Genomic DNA, 15,619 nt, shown 5'->3' on the forward strand with positions numbered 1-15,619 from the left:
TGTGAAAATAAACTATTACTAATATAACAAAATATTTTAGGTAAGAAAGCATTACAAGTGAATGTTTGCGGTCATGTAGCATGTTAAATTTATAGATGGGAATAATTGAATCCAAACAGCAATGTAATATCAAATGTATTGTATCATAAATCTGAAAGTTCTATGGAAAGAATAATCGATAGTAGAATTGGTTCATTAGCGATTATACAAAACATGATCCCTAAATTAGACAAAGTATAAGTTACCATGACACATTTTAAAAAATTTTAATTGTCTATGACAGCGAGCAATGTTCATAGATATCATATATATTTATTATCTGTTGCTCAAAACGTAACAAAATTGGCGCCAAATTTAGGGCTTTTTAGATAACATTTTATAGCTAGCCGTGAAAGTTTTAGTGCAGTACATGACTTGTTTTGAAAGTATGTACACAAGATGGACATATATGAGATAAGTGGATATGGATGGACATTACTAAGACTTTTTGCTAGCGGTTCCTGCGTCCAGTTTTGTTTTGTTATACCTTTTGGTATAAAAATCTATAAAAATCGTCGGAATAATAAATACCAATATCAATATCAACATGTCCATTTCTAAAATGTAAGCTACCTCTATGAGTGATCGAGTTGAGGTAATATTACATTAAAGAAATAAACAGTCAATTTCGCATTTTTAATATTGACCGGTCTACAGAAAACGTTTCGTATGCGAGAAATTCCGTGAATTTTATTGGTCGATACGATCATGCGGGAATTTCCGGAACTATCGACTAATGAAAATGTATCTACAGCCAATCTATTGTCATTATGGCGCCCCTGGTTAAGGCTTTTTATTATATAACATATTATAAAGTTAATAATAGAAATAATTTTATTAGCTGCCTCTTATAGGTTTACCCACTAGTGATTTCTAAGGAGAAAATACTCTCAAACTCCTGAGCAATGTCGCCAACACATTGGCAAGGCATTCAGCTCTTAAGGCCAATTGGCCTTCCAATGAGGAATTGGAGTCTTGGCCTTGGCTGTTTTTGGCGTTGTGTTCGTGAATGATGTGCGCCATTTCAGCACCGGCTAGGTCTTTGAAAGCAGCTGTGACGTCATGGACTCGGAGGACCAAGTTTCTGGTTTGTAATGGCGCGGATGTGTGTCTTCCAAGTGCCTATAAAATAACAGCTCAATTAGTTCGTTGTGTAGAAATATTTTCGGATGCACCATTCTTTGGGGGTACGTACAAACCACTATCTGCGACCTCAGGGCTAGCTTATAAATTAGCGGACCCCAGCGCCATCTGTCGGGCTGATTTGTGAATCTAAACCATCCAGGGTGCCACCCAAACGTATACCAAATAATCATTCAAATTGGTCCAGCCGTTTAGGAGGAGTTCAGTGCACGCACAGAAGAAATTTATATATATATATTTATATAAAGATAAATAGGTATACTACGACAAAACATCGCCATGTAGCCCCAAAGTAAGCGTAGCTTGTGTTATGGGTACTAAGATAGCTGATGAATATATTTATTGATATGAATACCCACACACTGAAAAACAAATATGCTCATCACACAAACATTTTCCAGTTGTGGGAATCGAACCCACGGCCTGGGATTTCGAAAGCAGGATCGCTGCCCACTGCGCCAGTCGGCCGTCGAAGTTTATTAGTTCTTTGAGATACCAAAATAGACGTTGATGTGCTATGCTATCTTCATTGAATCATAAAACATATTAAATACTCAATTTAGAATTCATTTCTTTAAATCTAGTTATTCAAAGACGCGCCATCTATCGATTTAGAGTTAAGATGGATAGCTTGTAGAAATCGATTAAAGTTATGGTTTTAATATAAATGCAATACCCCTAACAGGTTATCCCACTACCATGTTAGACTGCATCATCACTTACCTGTACGGCTATATATGCAGGAGACAAAACTTATATCCCCAGATTATACCCTCTGACAAGGGATAAAATTAAACTGTCCACCTACCAAAGCGTGACAATAGGGAACAAGAAGAGAGAAGTTCACCCCCGTTTATTATTACACGTAGTATTTGGATATTGGATAGAAGCAGGCGTTTCTTTGCGGAAATGCATAATATATTATGAAAATTGAGCTTAATTTGCTATACTCCGCGAACAGCAGGAGAATCCGTGTGTGTATTATTTTCACTTGTGCCCAAATGCTCGGATGGTTGATATAGCTGTGGGAGAAGATAAAATTGTATCCCTTCAACGGGGAGAAAGAGAAAAGTAATGGCAAGATTACAAACCTGAGCGAGGTCAGCGAGGCGTCGCAGAGGGGCGAGGCAGTCGGCCAGGGCTGTGGGTGCGGGGGGGGCGAGGGGGGCGGGGGCCGTCGCGGGGGAAGCCCCGAGAGCGCCCACCAACGTACGCGAAGCGCCCACCAGCGACACCGCGCAGGATGTCAACTCGTTGCGAGCGCGCTAAGTAAAAGGACAAGTATATTAATATTGCATTTAATTTCAAAAGTAATAAATATCTGATAAAAGTTTTTAGCAAAAGGTCTCTAACAAAAAATCCGCACGTGGGAAAATTACATGTCTGTTGTATAAAAGCTTAAATCCTCTGTTTTTTAGTATTTGTTGTTATTGCAGTACCTAACAGAATAACATCATGTGTGAAAATCTCAACTGTCTCACTGTCACGGTTCATGAGATGCGGCCTGGTAACAGACGGACGCACAGAGACAAACAGACAAACAAACGGACAGCGGAGTCTTAGTAATTAGGGTAGGTTTTACTCTATGCGTAAGGAATACTGAAAAAGAAAAAAATTAAAGATGATCAAAATACAGGTTCAGATTTCGATCTGAGTTTACGTTTAGAAATGTATCCAATAACCATGAAACCACTAAAAATTTGGACTGATAAATTAATTTTTATTTACCTGAAATTTGGCTTCATCGATGTCCTCACCGCCACCGTGTGCGTGTTGATGCGAACACTTCTGAGCTACTTGATGCAACCTTTGCAGCAACCCGTCTACCGCAACCTCCGTCTTACACAACAAATTCTCTATAGACACATGCCCATTATTCCCGGCCGGACACTCCGGAAACTTCACCGTAGGAGGCGAAGGAGGTGTAGGTATGTCATCAATGACATCGTCCTTGAACCTCACGTGGTTCTGAACTTTAACAGCGGAACTAGCACTGTCCCTTCTTAAAGGTTTCCTTTCGGACAAAGGAGGACTGAACATTCTAGGATCACCCACTGGAGCTCCGTTTAAAATATCAGGCCTGTTGCTAAAACGTCTGTTCATTTGTGGAGAGCATAATGACAAAGCTGTGGACATCTCTTTGTTTTTCAATATAGTACTTTTTGTCTCCGAATTCGAACGAACATGTCTATTCTGCAATGTCATTGAGCTGTAATTTTGCGTTGATCTTATGCTTTGGGATTCGTCGTCAGTTAATCTGTTTTCGTTCTCAAGATTTCTGTAAGTGCTGAGATTTCTTTGAAAGTGCGGAGAACCAATGCTAGCTAGTCTTTCAGTGGCTCGCACTGGAGATAATTTTTGCAAGTTTTTCATACGTAATACTTCGATGCTGGGAACTGGAGGCAGTGGTGGTTTTTTAGGCGGCAGTAGTATTGGAGGTGGAGGTGACAGAACCCTGTTTTCCGGTCGAGGTGGTAATTGTGGGGGAATACTTTTTGGGCCTTCGTTTAAATCACATACAACCTTATAGTTTAGTTTCCTATTATTCATGGTACCGAAATGGTTAGTCGTAATTTCTACTACGCTTAATTCGTTATTTGGACATGTGAATGAATTCGATCTTGGTCGGGGAGCGGGTGTTGGGGGCGTTTTTGGAGGGCGTTCGGGTGGTTTTCGTATTTCGCTACTTTTTCTCCTAGGAGGAGGCCTTATCTCACAAACGTCGGGCATTGAATCTGAATTTTGTATGTGGCCGTCGATTTTTTCAGTTTCGGCTTCACTACTATCTTCACTTTTGTTTTTATCTTTACTGCAACAGGAAAACATACCTTTCCTTTCGACCGTCGGGTATTCTATTATGTGTGCTATTCCATTTGTTTGCTTTTCCCCTGTTACACTTTTTCTTTTACACTTAGGGGAATCTGATTTCGTTTGAGATTTGGTTTTTTCCTTTAATAATAAACTATTTCTAGCATCACTTAACCCTTTTGCATTGAACATGCTTCTGATTTCACTCACACTTAAAACTCCTCTTGTAACATCGCCATTGGATGTTTTTACATCGTTGCAGTTGTTCTGTTCATTTTTCGTTTCAACAATTTCATTTTGATTGACATAACTAGCTATATCTCTATCTAAAGTTGATGAATTTGACCCCGGCGGTGGTGGAATGATATACGACATAATTTCTTCGGGAGTAAGCTCTATTGCTGGTGTTATTTTAACTGTAGGAGGTTGTATAGTAACATTGGCTATAAATTCTTCTAGTTCATTACTCCTTGGTATATCATTTGGTTCAGTATCCTTGTCATCCGCAAATGATGGTGGCACTATGGGTAAAATTTGAGGCACTTGTGTTGAACAGTCTAATTCATCAGGAGTTTGTGGTGGAGGTATTAAAGTTAAATCTATAAGCTCGGCGTCGTTGTCTACTATACTTCCCTGATAGTAAAATGGAAATTCAGATGCGGTTTCTTCTCTATTACTTTTCTCTCTTAGTTGTTTTAGGTATTCTTTTAGATTAGACTCCTTATTGTCTAACGTAGCATCTGGACTGTGTAGACCGAAACTAGTTCTAACTGCTTTAGTGGAAGCTTTAGTTTGATGTTTCCGAATAGGGCTGCTGGTCGGTGTATACGAAGAATCATTATCACTTTCAGAATAGACAACATCGTTATTAAGAGCTAATAAAGCATCAGTGAGACCACAGTTATTGAGTATTGCACTCAGTCCTTGTGTTTGCCTTTTAGTTAGATCAGTACCATTACATTCTTTTTCAGTTTCAGCTACGGTCAAACCACTCAATCCTTGATTGATCGTTTCAGTTAAAAGTAATAACGAATCACTATGTTTAAGGATACCCGGAGCATCATCAGCAGCTGACATTCTACTATTAATCGATTCCGTATCACTCTCTAAATGATCTACACAAGTCTCCTTTCCAACTAATTCATCTCTTAAAATACCATTGTAACCAATATCATTATAAACATCACAATTTTCAGTCAAATACTGTTCAGAGTTTTCTACTAGTTTCTGCATTTCTGCTACTCTTCTTAACACTTCTTCATTCTTTGCTTCTACTAAGCGCGGATTACTTGCGTTCTCTAACAGTTCCATGGATAATACGCTTTGTAGATCAAAGCCCATACCATCGTCTAGATAACAAGCATCGTTAGGGTCAAAAAGCCTGAATTCCTCGGTCCTTTTACATTTCTCGAAATGAATATCGTGACCCAATAAACCAGGTTTTGTTTCATAACCAACTAATGGACTGGAGTTATTGCTGTGATTACGGTTGGCTATACTGCTGTTCATGTTAGTGTCTAAACTAGATTTAGACTGATCTGGAGTGGAATGATATGGAGGCGGCATACTGAAGATAGCGAAGTGCTTTTTGCCCAGAATCGTGGCGTCATCATAATACAAGTAGCTCCATTTTGACGGAACTACGTTGTGCTGGGACAGGTAAGGCGGAGCTGAAAAAAAATCAAATATTACACATAAATAGTGGAAATTTTTACAAAGAATTTGTTTAAAAAAGGGTTATTTGTATTTTTTTTTCTATACTCTTATTTCTTACCAAATTTATACATATCCTATCATTTAAACTGTTTTCTAGTCAGGCTGTTATGTCAGCCAAGGATACACCGGAAAATCAGTGCTGCAGTGTCGCAGCAACATACTAGTGTAACGTTGAACATACTAGTTGAAGCGCACTTTAGCATCGGCTTTGTAATATTAATTTCAGTATGATAGGTTTTAGTTGTAGTAAATAAAGCGTGGAAGCTCAGTAAAGTATATTATTAGTTAGTGTGTTTTTAGAATATTTTTAGATGAAGTTACACAGAAATTAACTGTGTTTAGTTTTACGGTAACTACATTGTTTTTAGTTATTGCCCTGTACTTTTCTTTAAAATTGATAGCGCTATATACATATCTCGGCGCCAAAGCAAAGGTATCAAAGTCAAACGTACCTATATCTTCCGTCATAGGCTCCCTTTCAAGCTCAATGTTTAACTCTCGGCCAGTTGCTAGCCTGTAATACCTAAAACAATAATATAAAAATTAAAATTCAAACCAATAACGTTTGAGCCTAAATTATGTACCCCTGACTTATACAAGGGAAGACCAGCAAATAGTTATTTATGATTTTGATACAAACATTCACCTATTCTCTAAACTCACAATCACACAACGGTGGACACCAAAGAGTATAGCATTAACACCTCACACCGAGGTGTTTATCTAAAGCAACATTACACTCGCTTGGGTCGTCATTGAGTCTCAAATACTAGTCCACGGATGGTACGCGTAAATGCACTTCCCAAGAAAAAAATCCGCAGTGCAACGATTTTGTACCAGCAAGTTTACTTCATCATCATTCCATTCAACTAACTGACGTCCACTGGTGGATATAGACTGTTGTAAGGAGTTCCACAATACACGGTCCTGGGCCACTTGCCTCCAACTTTCACAGCGACTCGCCTTATATGGTCTGTCCATCTTGTTTGGGGGTCGACATACGCTGCTATTACTGGTGCGGTGTTCCAATACCTTAAGACGCCAACGTCCATCGGTTCTCCGAGATATGTGCCCTGCACGTTGCCACCAGCTAGGCGACACGCTGAGCTACGTCTGTAACTGTAGTTCTTCTACAGTCTCCTAATTTCTGATTTGATCACATAGTAGTTGTAAGTTTTACTTACCCAGCTATGATGAGAGGCATTTCAGTTGCATCTCGCTCTTCCATAAGTAACGCCAGAACTCGATCCCTCTGTAAAAATATAGCAACATCCGCACTACCAGAGCATTCGCTCTTGACGCGAACACCTTCCACTTCTTCCAAAGATGCAATAGATTGAGGCTGGAAATAAAAACAAAGAACTTTTGTCATTATACAAACAAGATGCTGAAATTTACATCCTATAGCCCATCAATATAGCTTTCGTGATCAGTGAACGTCATGAATAATGGCCATGTTGTTATCAAAACTCACCACAGAGTTATTTCTGCCCACGATTTGGCTAAGTCCAAAACGCGGTGAAACCAATAGAACGCGTTCAGGGCGACTGCTGCTAAAGCACTTCGCGCCGTAGCTAGGAAGACCTCCAACTATATCCAAGTAGTGAAGTTTTGCCTGCAAAAATGAAAAAAAAAACCCTCTGTATACAAACAATATAGGAATCCAAAAATACAAGGCAATTGTTTTCCCCAGGGTAATTAAACTTTAGAGAAGGTTATAGATTCGGGTTTTTTTTATATATATGTTCGTGCTTATTAATTTATAGACGTCTAGCGGTCCCTCGCGACTTCCTCCACGTATAAGTAAACCTTAAAAGATAGACAAATGCTGTCGCGGCCTATTTTTAGAACTTTTAAAGGGGAACAACTTTGTCGTATATAATTTTATCGAAACTTAAATCGTTTACGCAGCGCACGCAGTGAAAGCTCGAAAAAGGAAAAAAACCCATGATTTTAAAACATTCTTCATTGGAGCTATGCTACTATTCGTGTTATGATATATAGCCTATAGCCTTGCTCGATATATGGGCTATGCAACACTCTTCAGGTTTATATATTAGTAAAAGATTTAGTAACTTTTTTTAAAGGCTTTTATGCCAAAATGAAATTTCATATCGATCTGATGAAGAGTTTTAAAATCAGACAACGGAACTCTTCAATAAATGGCAGCAAATCAATCGCATAAATATGCATTGTCCACGCAATCAAAAGCCGTAACATCACACCAGCATTCTCGTAAAGGTTATGGAGAATGCAGTGTTCAACTATTCAGTATGTCGGGGTACACAAACATTTTCTAACAGAGTTAGTCGTAGGTGCATCTTTTTAGATCGACTGGAACCTGGCACCGGATGGTACTGAAGATGGAATTATTCCAAAAATGATTTACTCTTTAGTTGGTTTAACTTTTATTTCAAAAGTTTTTTTAAGTGAAAACTTGTCTAGAACTTTTGGGTGGACAACAACAAGCGTCATCATCACCGCCTCAGAATTATTAGAATAGAATAGATTAGAAAAGAATTTGTTAATTTACCAGAACAACACAAACAGACTTACATACGGAGTAACTTAAAAATTTTGTACTTAATTATTAATAGTCTATGATGTGTCGTGCCAATAAAAAGGTTCTGACTCAGCTTAATGTTCCGGATACTAATGTACCCACACCGCTGGTATTCTGTCTATTTAGTTGAGGGAAGTCCAATTATGAAATCACATATAAAAACAAAAAAAAAAAAAACTTTATAAAAGAAAGTAAACTTCATAATGGAAAGGAGATGAAAATTCATTTTTATTTAAGTAGTAATGGAAAAGTATGTTAGTCAGATAATAATTTTTAGTTTTTAGTAGTTATTATTGTAAGATAGTGCCACATTAGATTTTTGAATGTTCAATCAAGTATTAAGAACATAAACCGTGAACACGACTAATATTGAAGCATCAAAAATCACTCCACTTTAGGAGTGTTTCTCGAACATTCTGTTAATCACTTAATTACATTTAGCAGTTGACATTATTGTACCTCTAATGTTCTGAACGGGAACTGGAGGAACTGTTACCTGCAACTGCGTAAGGTGTCGCTGGCTGCCGGTCATCTGCGCGTTGAGCTTGAGGAAGTGCGCCACCAGGCGCCGCAGCTCTTTGCGCTTCATACTCTCCAGCAGGCTGCCGGGCACGAACCGCTCGAACCCGAACTCTCTCCTGGAAATAAACGACAACATGTTCTACTATTGCTATGTATCCGAAACTACGTGTGACCCCGAACTCTCTCCTGAAAATAAACGACAACATGTTTTACTATTGCTATGTATCCGAAACTACGTGTGACCCCGAACTCTCTCCTGAAAATAAACGACAACATGTTTTACTATTGCTATGTATCCGAAACTACGTGTGACCCCGAACTCTCTCCTGAAAATAAACGACAACATGTTCTACTATTGCTATGTATCCGAAACAACGTGTGACCCCGAACTCTCTCCTGGAAATAAACGACAACATGTTTTACTATTGCTATGTATCCGAAACTACGTGTGACCCCGAACTCTCTCCTGGAAATAAACGACAACATGTTCTACTATTGCTATGTATCCGAAACTACGTGTGACCCCGAACTCTCTCCTGAAAATAAACGACAACATGTTTTACTATTGCTATGTATCCGAAACTACGTGTGACCCCGAACTCTCTCCTGAAAATAAACGACAACATGTTTTACTATTGCTATGTATCCGAAACTACGTGTGACCCCGAACTCTCTCCTGAAAATAAACGACAACATGTTTTACTATTGCTATGTATCCGAAACTACGTGTGACCCCGAACTCTCTCCTGAAAATAAACGACAACATGTTCTACTATTGCTATGTATCCGAAACTACGTGTGACCCCGAACTCTCTCCTGAAAATAAACGACAACATGTTCTACTATTGCTATGTATCCGAAACTACGTGTGACCCCGAACTCTCTCCTGAAAATAAACGACAACATGTTCTACTATTGCTATGTATCCGAAACTACGTGTGACCCCGAACTCTCTCCTGAAAATAAACGACAACATGTTCTACTATTGCTATGTATCCGAAACTACGTGTGACTTGTGGTGACGGATCAGAATGCGGTTGCCACCAAGATCCCGCGAGTGTCGTACGAGGAGACTAGTGGCGTGCGCTTCATACATGCACAAATGCACTGCCTACCCTAAAAATTTCATTTAACTGGTATAGAAGGAGGATTTTTCAATTTTATGCGATCTTGTTGCTTTATCCCTACCCTGGTTAAACCCCTATTCAAGCCATTGGAGTTGACTAAGGGAATTGTTGTGTGTTTATATAGTTTGGACTGTATTAAAGTTTATCTATTGAAATTAAACTGATTGCTGGTTTACTAGGATTTATTTTGTTACAAAGTTTAGTAAATGCACTGAGACTGCCAATGCGTGAATGCTCGTGTCGGCCACGTAAGTCAAGCTCGCAGTTCGCCCCGGGAGCCGGTTTCGATGCAAACAAGTGGGCATCGAACAGAATATAACGGCGAATCGCCAAATTTTACCTTAATGTTTCGTGATCGTGAGCGTAACCTGGATATGTACACTCGCAATTTTTTCAACGTTTTCCAATATCGGAACACTATTATGTCAAAGTAAATTGTCATTCGGGGTCTGGAAAAATTTCTTTAGAGCTGTCCTTCTAAAGAATTAAGCTGTCCTTCTCCTGAATTAATATAACTTTTGTTTGGTACTAAATTAATAAATAGAATAAACCTATACAGTTTTAGAGAAGCTACTTTGTTTGCATAAGACAAACACTTCGTCAAGTACAGTGACAGTAAATGTGTGAAAATTGTTTACCTTTAAAAGTTACATACTTTGATGATACAGTGTTTTGATAATAAAAACCGGTAAATGCAAGCGTACAATTAATAATATTATAAATGTTCGATGAAAGGTCGGAAGGTAGTATATAATACTTTTATCCCAGGAAAACAAGCGGTTACTCAAACAAAAATGTGTGTACTTATGTACACGCGTTAGAAGCTATACTTCATTGGCGTAACGAGATAAAAATCTTTTCAAAAATTTCATCTTTCTCGTTATTCTATGTTTGTAGAAAAAACGACTAACAATAGAAAAAAGGTATTTAATACATTGAAAGATTTATTAAAATGCATAATCTAGTTATCTCATTTTCGGACAACCAAGATTCACACAAAAAATTGTGTTTTTTGTACGATTAAATCATTGGAATGAGCCTGCAGACTTTGACAATTGAAAGTAGACACTATCAAACCTTTTTTTGATAAACTGTTGATTATTGCTAACTTCAGGGTGTCGGGTTTTTGTACGCGCGCATCGTAAAAATTTACTCTCACCATTTTTCCCTTACTATGAAAAAAAAACTTCGCGGTAAGCGCCGTGAATTAAATAGCAGGTCCCGAGTTCCATCACCGGCAGGATCTCTCTGGTCTGTTCTGTTGGGAGGCTTTGGCCGTGGCTTGTTACCACCCTACCGACAAAGACGTGCAGCTAATCGATTTAGTGTTCCGGTGCGATGTCGCGTAGAAACCGAACGAAAAACAACGCAACGGACGGACAAATTGTACCCTCAGTATAAAACTTAGGTTACCATTTGTGCATCCATCGGTAACACAACCTAAAGATACTATAACCGTGATGTAACTTACTCGACAGATTTGACAGTTATCTTAGCAGGTGACAGGTTGTGTGCGAGCGCGTGCTGGTGAATGTGCAACGCGGCGAGCCGCAACGCAACATCGGGCTGCAGCTCCGGAGCGAACCGGTCCTGGGCCACGTCGTTGCAGCACTGCATGTACAGGTAGTCCAACGCTGCGAGGTCCCGTTGGGCCAGCTCAGCCGCTGACGAGGGCATGAAGACGACTCTGAACAGGCAGCGCATCTTGTGGGAGCCCGGCCGCGCCGCAATCTGGAAATATTGGCCAAGTTATTTATTTAAACATCTTTATTGCGTAGTAAAGGAGATATTACAAATATACTTAAAAAAAAATTAAATGCAAAAGGCGACCTTATCACTAAAAGTGATCTCTGCCAGATAACCTTAACTATAGTACGAATAATACATGAGAGACGGGAAATCGCAATTACAATATACAATACATAAATTTAAAAACTTAAGTACATACTAGTAATAACTAATATAATAAATTATTAAAATAGATAAATAAAATAAGATATATATATATATATATATATATATATATATATATATATATATCTTATTTATATATATATATATATATATATATAATAATCAATATTTATATATATTTACTATAGATACATAAGTACACATATACGAACAACAAAATTATAATGACAAATAGTGATGTCTAACACAGCTTTTGAAAATAGCTAGGGATTTAGAGCGACGAATATCGTCAGGGAGTGCATTCCACAGCGTTGCAGCTTTTATTGTGTAGGATTCCGAGTAACTTTAAGAATTACATTTCATCATTCGGAGAATATTCTCCCTAGCAGAATGCTGAGATCCTTGAGACGGACACGGGCCAAGGAAATTAAAACGTTGTTTAAGGTAGAGTGGTGTCCAACGATGAAAAAGAGTAGAATACAGGATTGAAAGGACATGCAGATTACGCCGATGCCTAATAGGAAGCCACTTAAATTTTTTGCGATACTCAGCGATGTGATCATATTTCCTGAGACCAAATATGAATCTTATGCATAAGTTATGAATCTTATGCATAAGTTATGAATGTTATGCATAAGTCAAGTTAGTAAAAAGGTTTTTTTTAATTGTAATAATTTACAGACCAATAAAAATAATAATAAGAGGAATCGAGAAATGGAACTAAAATATCTTATTTTGGTAACCAAAAAATAGAAAAATTAATTGAGGTAGACAGTTTCGAAAGTGGGAAGACGAATTGAAAACAGTAGCAGGGTAAACATGTACTAGGACAGCTTTAAACAGAAAAGAGTGGAAAATAATGGGGGAGGCCTTTGGCAACGTTGGGCAAACAGACTACAACTTAGTTTCGGTGTCTTTAGACTCACAGAGTCGTTAATAAGTATTAGTGTAAATTGTAAAAAAACAAAAAAAAACTGTGTCTGAATAAAGGCTTTATTATTATTATAATAATGTACAGACCAAGGAGATATTTAACCTGAAGGTAAAAACAATCGCCTATAAACAGAGCAACACTATGCAGGGCAAAAGTTGATATAAACAATCAACATACTAGAAACGAATATAAATTAGTGATATCTGCATATTGTCCACGATTGGTGAATTCCTTAACGACAAGGCTGCTTTGAACTAGACCACTCCGCTCTCTCTCTCATCTCTCACAAAACAGACAAATTAAAAAAAAATTTAAACTATAAAATGATGTTGGAAAAGAGCAATCTGCTGAGTTTCTTGCCGGCTCTTCTCGATGGCATCTGGGTTTGTGGGCTTTCACGACTATTGTCCAAAGCTACAGATAACAAATGTGTCCGGCAGCCTACCGTGCTCTCCAACGCACGGAGGTTGACACTTCAAATGTAATTGGGAACCCTATTTATATTCTCAACTCAATCAAGTTTGAAATTTATATTTTTTGCACTCTTATCATCTCGCATTGGATAAACTCAGAGCGATTACTTATATTACAATGGTCATTCAAAAACTCTTACCCTGGCTAAAGATTCTTTCGGATCCAACAAAGTGAGTTTATTTCTCCTCAAACTTTTTACATGTTCCACCACTAAGCTGAAATGTTCCTCGGCGACGATGCACAGTTTGTCCTTGAGACTGGTAACCACGTCTGCTACCGTAGTAGTAGCGTCGTATTTGAAAGACTTCGTCTGACCGTTCTCGAGGAAGACTTTGAGGACGTTGGCCATCGGCGGTAGACAAAGATCGCCGAGGGAGAAGGCTGAGGGCTGAAAGAGAAAAATATATACATATACTCCTAGGTACAAAATACCATACATAACATACATAGTATAATTTTGGCGCGTTAGGGAGCAATTTTTACGACGCGCGCACGCTGTCACAAAAACCAACCCCCTGAAGTTAGCTATAAGGTTTGACAGTGTTTCAATTGTCCAAGTCTGCGGGCTCATTCCGAAGATTTTATTGATTCAATTGTACAAAGATCTAAAATTTTAATGTTGAGTGGAACTTGGTTGATACTGAGTCTATTAGTATTCCAAATTTAATTATGTTTATTACGTCAATTTCTTTAATTATGATACTTAAATAAACTTTATTAAACTAGATAGCGTTATAATAAAACGTTCAATGTATTAAATACCTTATTTCTGTTGTTTGTATCATTTTTTCTAGAAACGTAGAATAAAGCTAAAGATATTTTTTTTTTTAAATTCTTATCTTTTTAGTTACTTCTAACGCGTGTACATGTTTTTTTTCCATGGTGCGCTGTAGACCAAATCCTATGAAAGCTCTAATATCGGAGTGAGACCCATCTCACTCCCCCACCATCTATGATCTACCCCCAGGTAGAGTGCGGATTTTTGAGGATCTGTTTAAGTAGTTATAAGTATTTTCTTTGTAACTTACAGGGTACATCGGTGCCCCATTCAACTGCACTGAATCAGCGAATCTAACTCTTGGAGGTCTGGCCCTCAGCCTTGCTCGTTTTGCTGCTGAAAGAAATGCAGATCTCCTGGTCAAGTTGCCGCTCCTGGCAGGCTGGCACACTCGCAGCGTGACCTTCTCCGAGCAAGCACGTACTGCTGATATGACGTGCTCTCGTGCTGCCGTGCTGACGTCTTCCCCGTTGACGCAGAGGATTTGATCGCCTGGTTCTAGCTGGAATGGTAATTTAAGATTTTTATATTATATATTAATATATTATATATTTAGGTAGTAGGTACCTACTCGCTGTTGCCTTAGATTACATCCGGGTTTGTTTTGCTTTTATCAAAATGGTGTACTTATTTAATTTACAGAGTGGAAAATATACCATGCCTGTCTCCAGAAGATAGGATCTATAAGCAAAATTATGTTGATAGCAGTTGTGCTATAGCTTATTTAATAAGTTATTAAGTTTATTTGAATTCCACAGGAAAAGTCCTCGGATTCTTATCCGGAATACAATGTATCAGTCAGTTGCGTACCTTTCCAACACTCGGCGAGTTGTCAGTAACGAATCGTACTAGCACAGGTTTCTCGGAACCAGCCACGAAGCCGAAGCCTAGCTCAGCGTCCCTCTCCAGAACCACGTCCCGTGGCGCCGGCGGAGACTCGCAAGAGAAGCCTTCGGGCGCCACGTACGTCGTCGTTTTGTTGACATGGCTGAAAGACAAAAGGTTATTATTTGATAGATAGATAGATAAAAAGATAGATCTTTATTTGCATAATACACACGTTTAAAGGATGCCATTAAATTATCAATTACGAAGTCACAGTGTATTGACATTAGCTGGCGTGCAAAGGCTACTTTTTGTTCCAGCAAGTAAGAGAGTTTCCGGGGGAATAAAAAACCTTAAACCACGCGAACGTAGTCGCGGGTATCATCTAGTATTTAATAAAGAGAAATTCTTCGGCGTGGAGGATTTTGTACGATGAAGTGTTAGTGGTGTTCAAAGCACGCAGGCCTAGTGCAGTTTGGTTGTCTCCACACGCCTCTGAGAACATTATGGAGAACTCTCAGGCATGCAGGTTTCCTCACGATGTTTTGATATTTTAATTGCTTAAAACGCGCATTACTTAGAAAAGTTATATGTGCGAGCTGGGATTCGAAGTCGGCCCCCCGAAAAAGGTTGAAGTCGTAACTACTAGGCTTAGTCATCACTCGTGGTCTTGATGGAGGCTTCGGCCGTGGCTAGTCACCACCCTACGTATAAAGACGTGCCGCTAAGCGATTTAGCGTTCCGTAGTCGTGTAGAAACCGACTGGGTATGGGTTT

The 15,619-nt window shown here is 38.7% G+C and overlaps 1 protein-coding gene across 1 annotated transcript in view; it reads right to left on the reverse strand.

The window, feature by feature from the left end:
• Positions 1–575: 575 nt before the first annotated feature.
• The window catches only part of LOC120629872, a 221,538-nt gene continuing 206,494 nt past the window's right edge, over positions 576–15,619 (reverse strand). The window contains exons 4-14 of the mRNA XM_039898946.1: positions 14,829–15,006; positions 14,269–14,520; positions 13,380–13,628; positions 11,390–11,649; positions 8,766–8,907; positions 7,181–7,321; positions 6,891–7,048; positions 6,159–6,229; positions 2,911–5,660; positions 2,274–2,447; positions 576–1,161 (exon numbers count right to left, since the gene is read on the reverse strand). Of these exons, the coding sequence (XP_039754880.1) occupies positions 913–1,161; positions 2,274–2,447; positions 2,911–5,660; positions 6,159–6,229; positions 6,891–7,048; positions 7,181–7,321; positions 8,766–8,907; positions 11,390–11,649; positions 13,380–13,628; positions 14,269–14,520; positions 14,829–15,006 (4,624 nt within the window). The 3' untranslated portion in view covers positions 576–912. The remainder of the gene's footprint in view (positions 1,162–2,273; positions 2,448–2,910; positions 5,661–6,158; positions 6,230–6,890; positions 7,049–7,180; positions 7,322–8,765; positions 8,908–11,389; positions 11,650–13,379; positions 13,629–14,268; positions 14,521–14,828; positions 15,007–15,619) is intronic.

The sequence above is a fragment of the Pararge aegeria genome, chromosome 15 (genome assembly GCF_905163445.1).
Source record: "Pararge aegeria chromosome 15, ilParAegt1.1, whole genome shotgun sequence".
NCBI lineage: Eukaryota > Metazoa > Arthropoda > Insecta > Lepidoptera > Nymphalidae > Pararge > Pararge aegeria.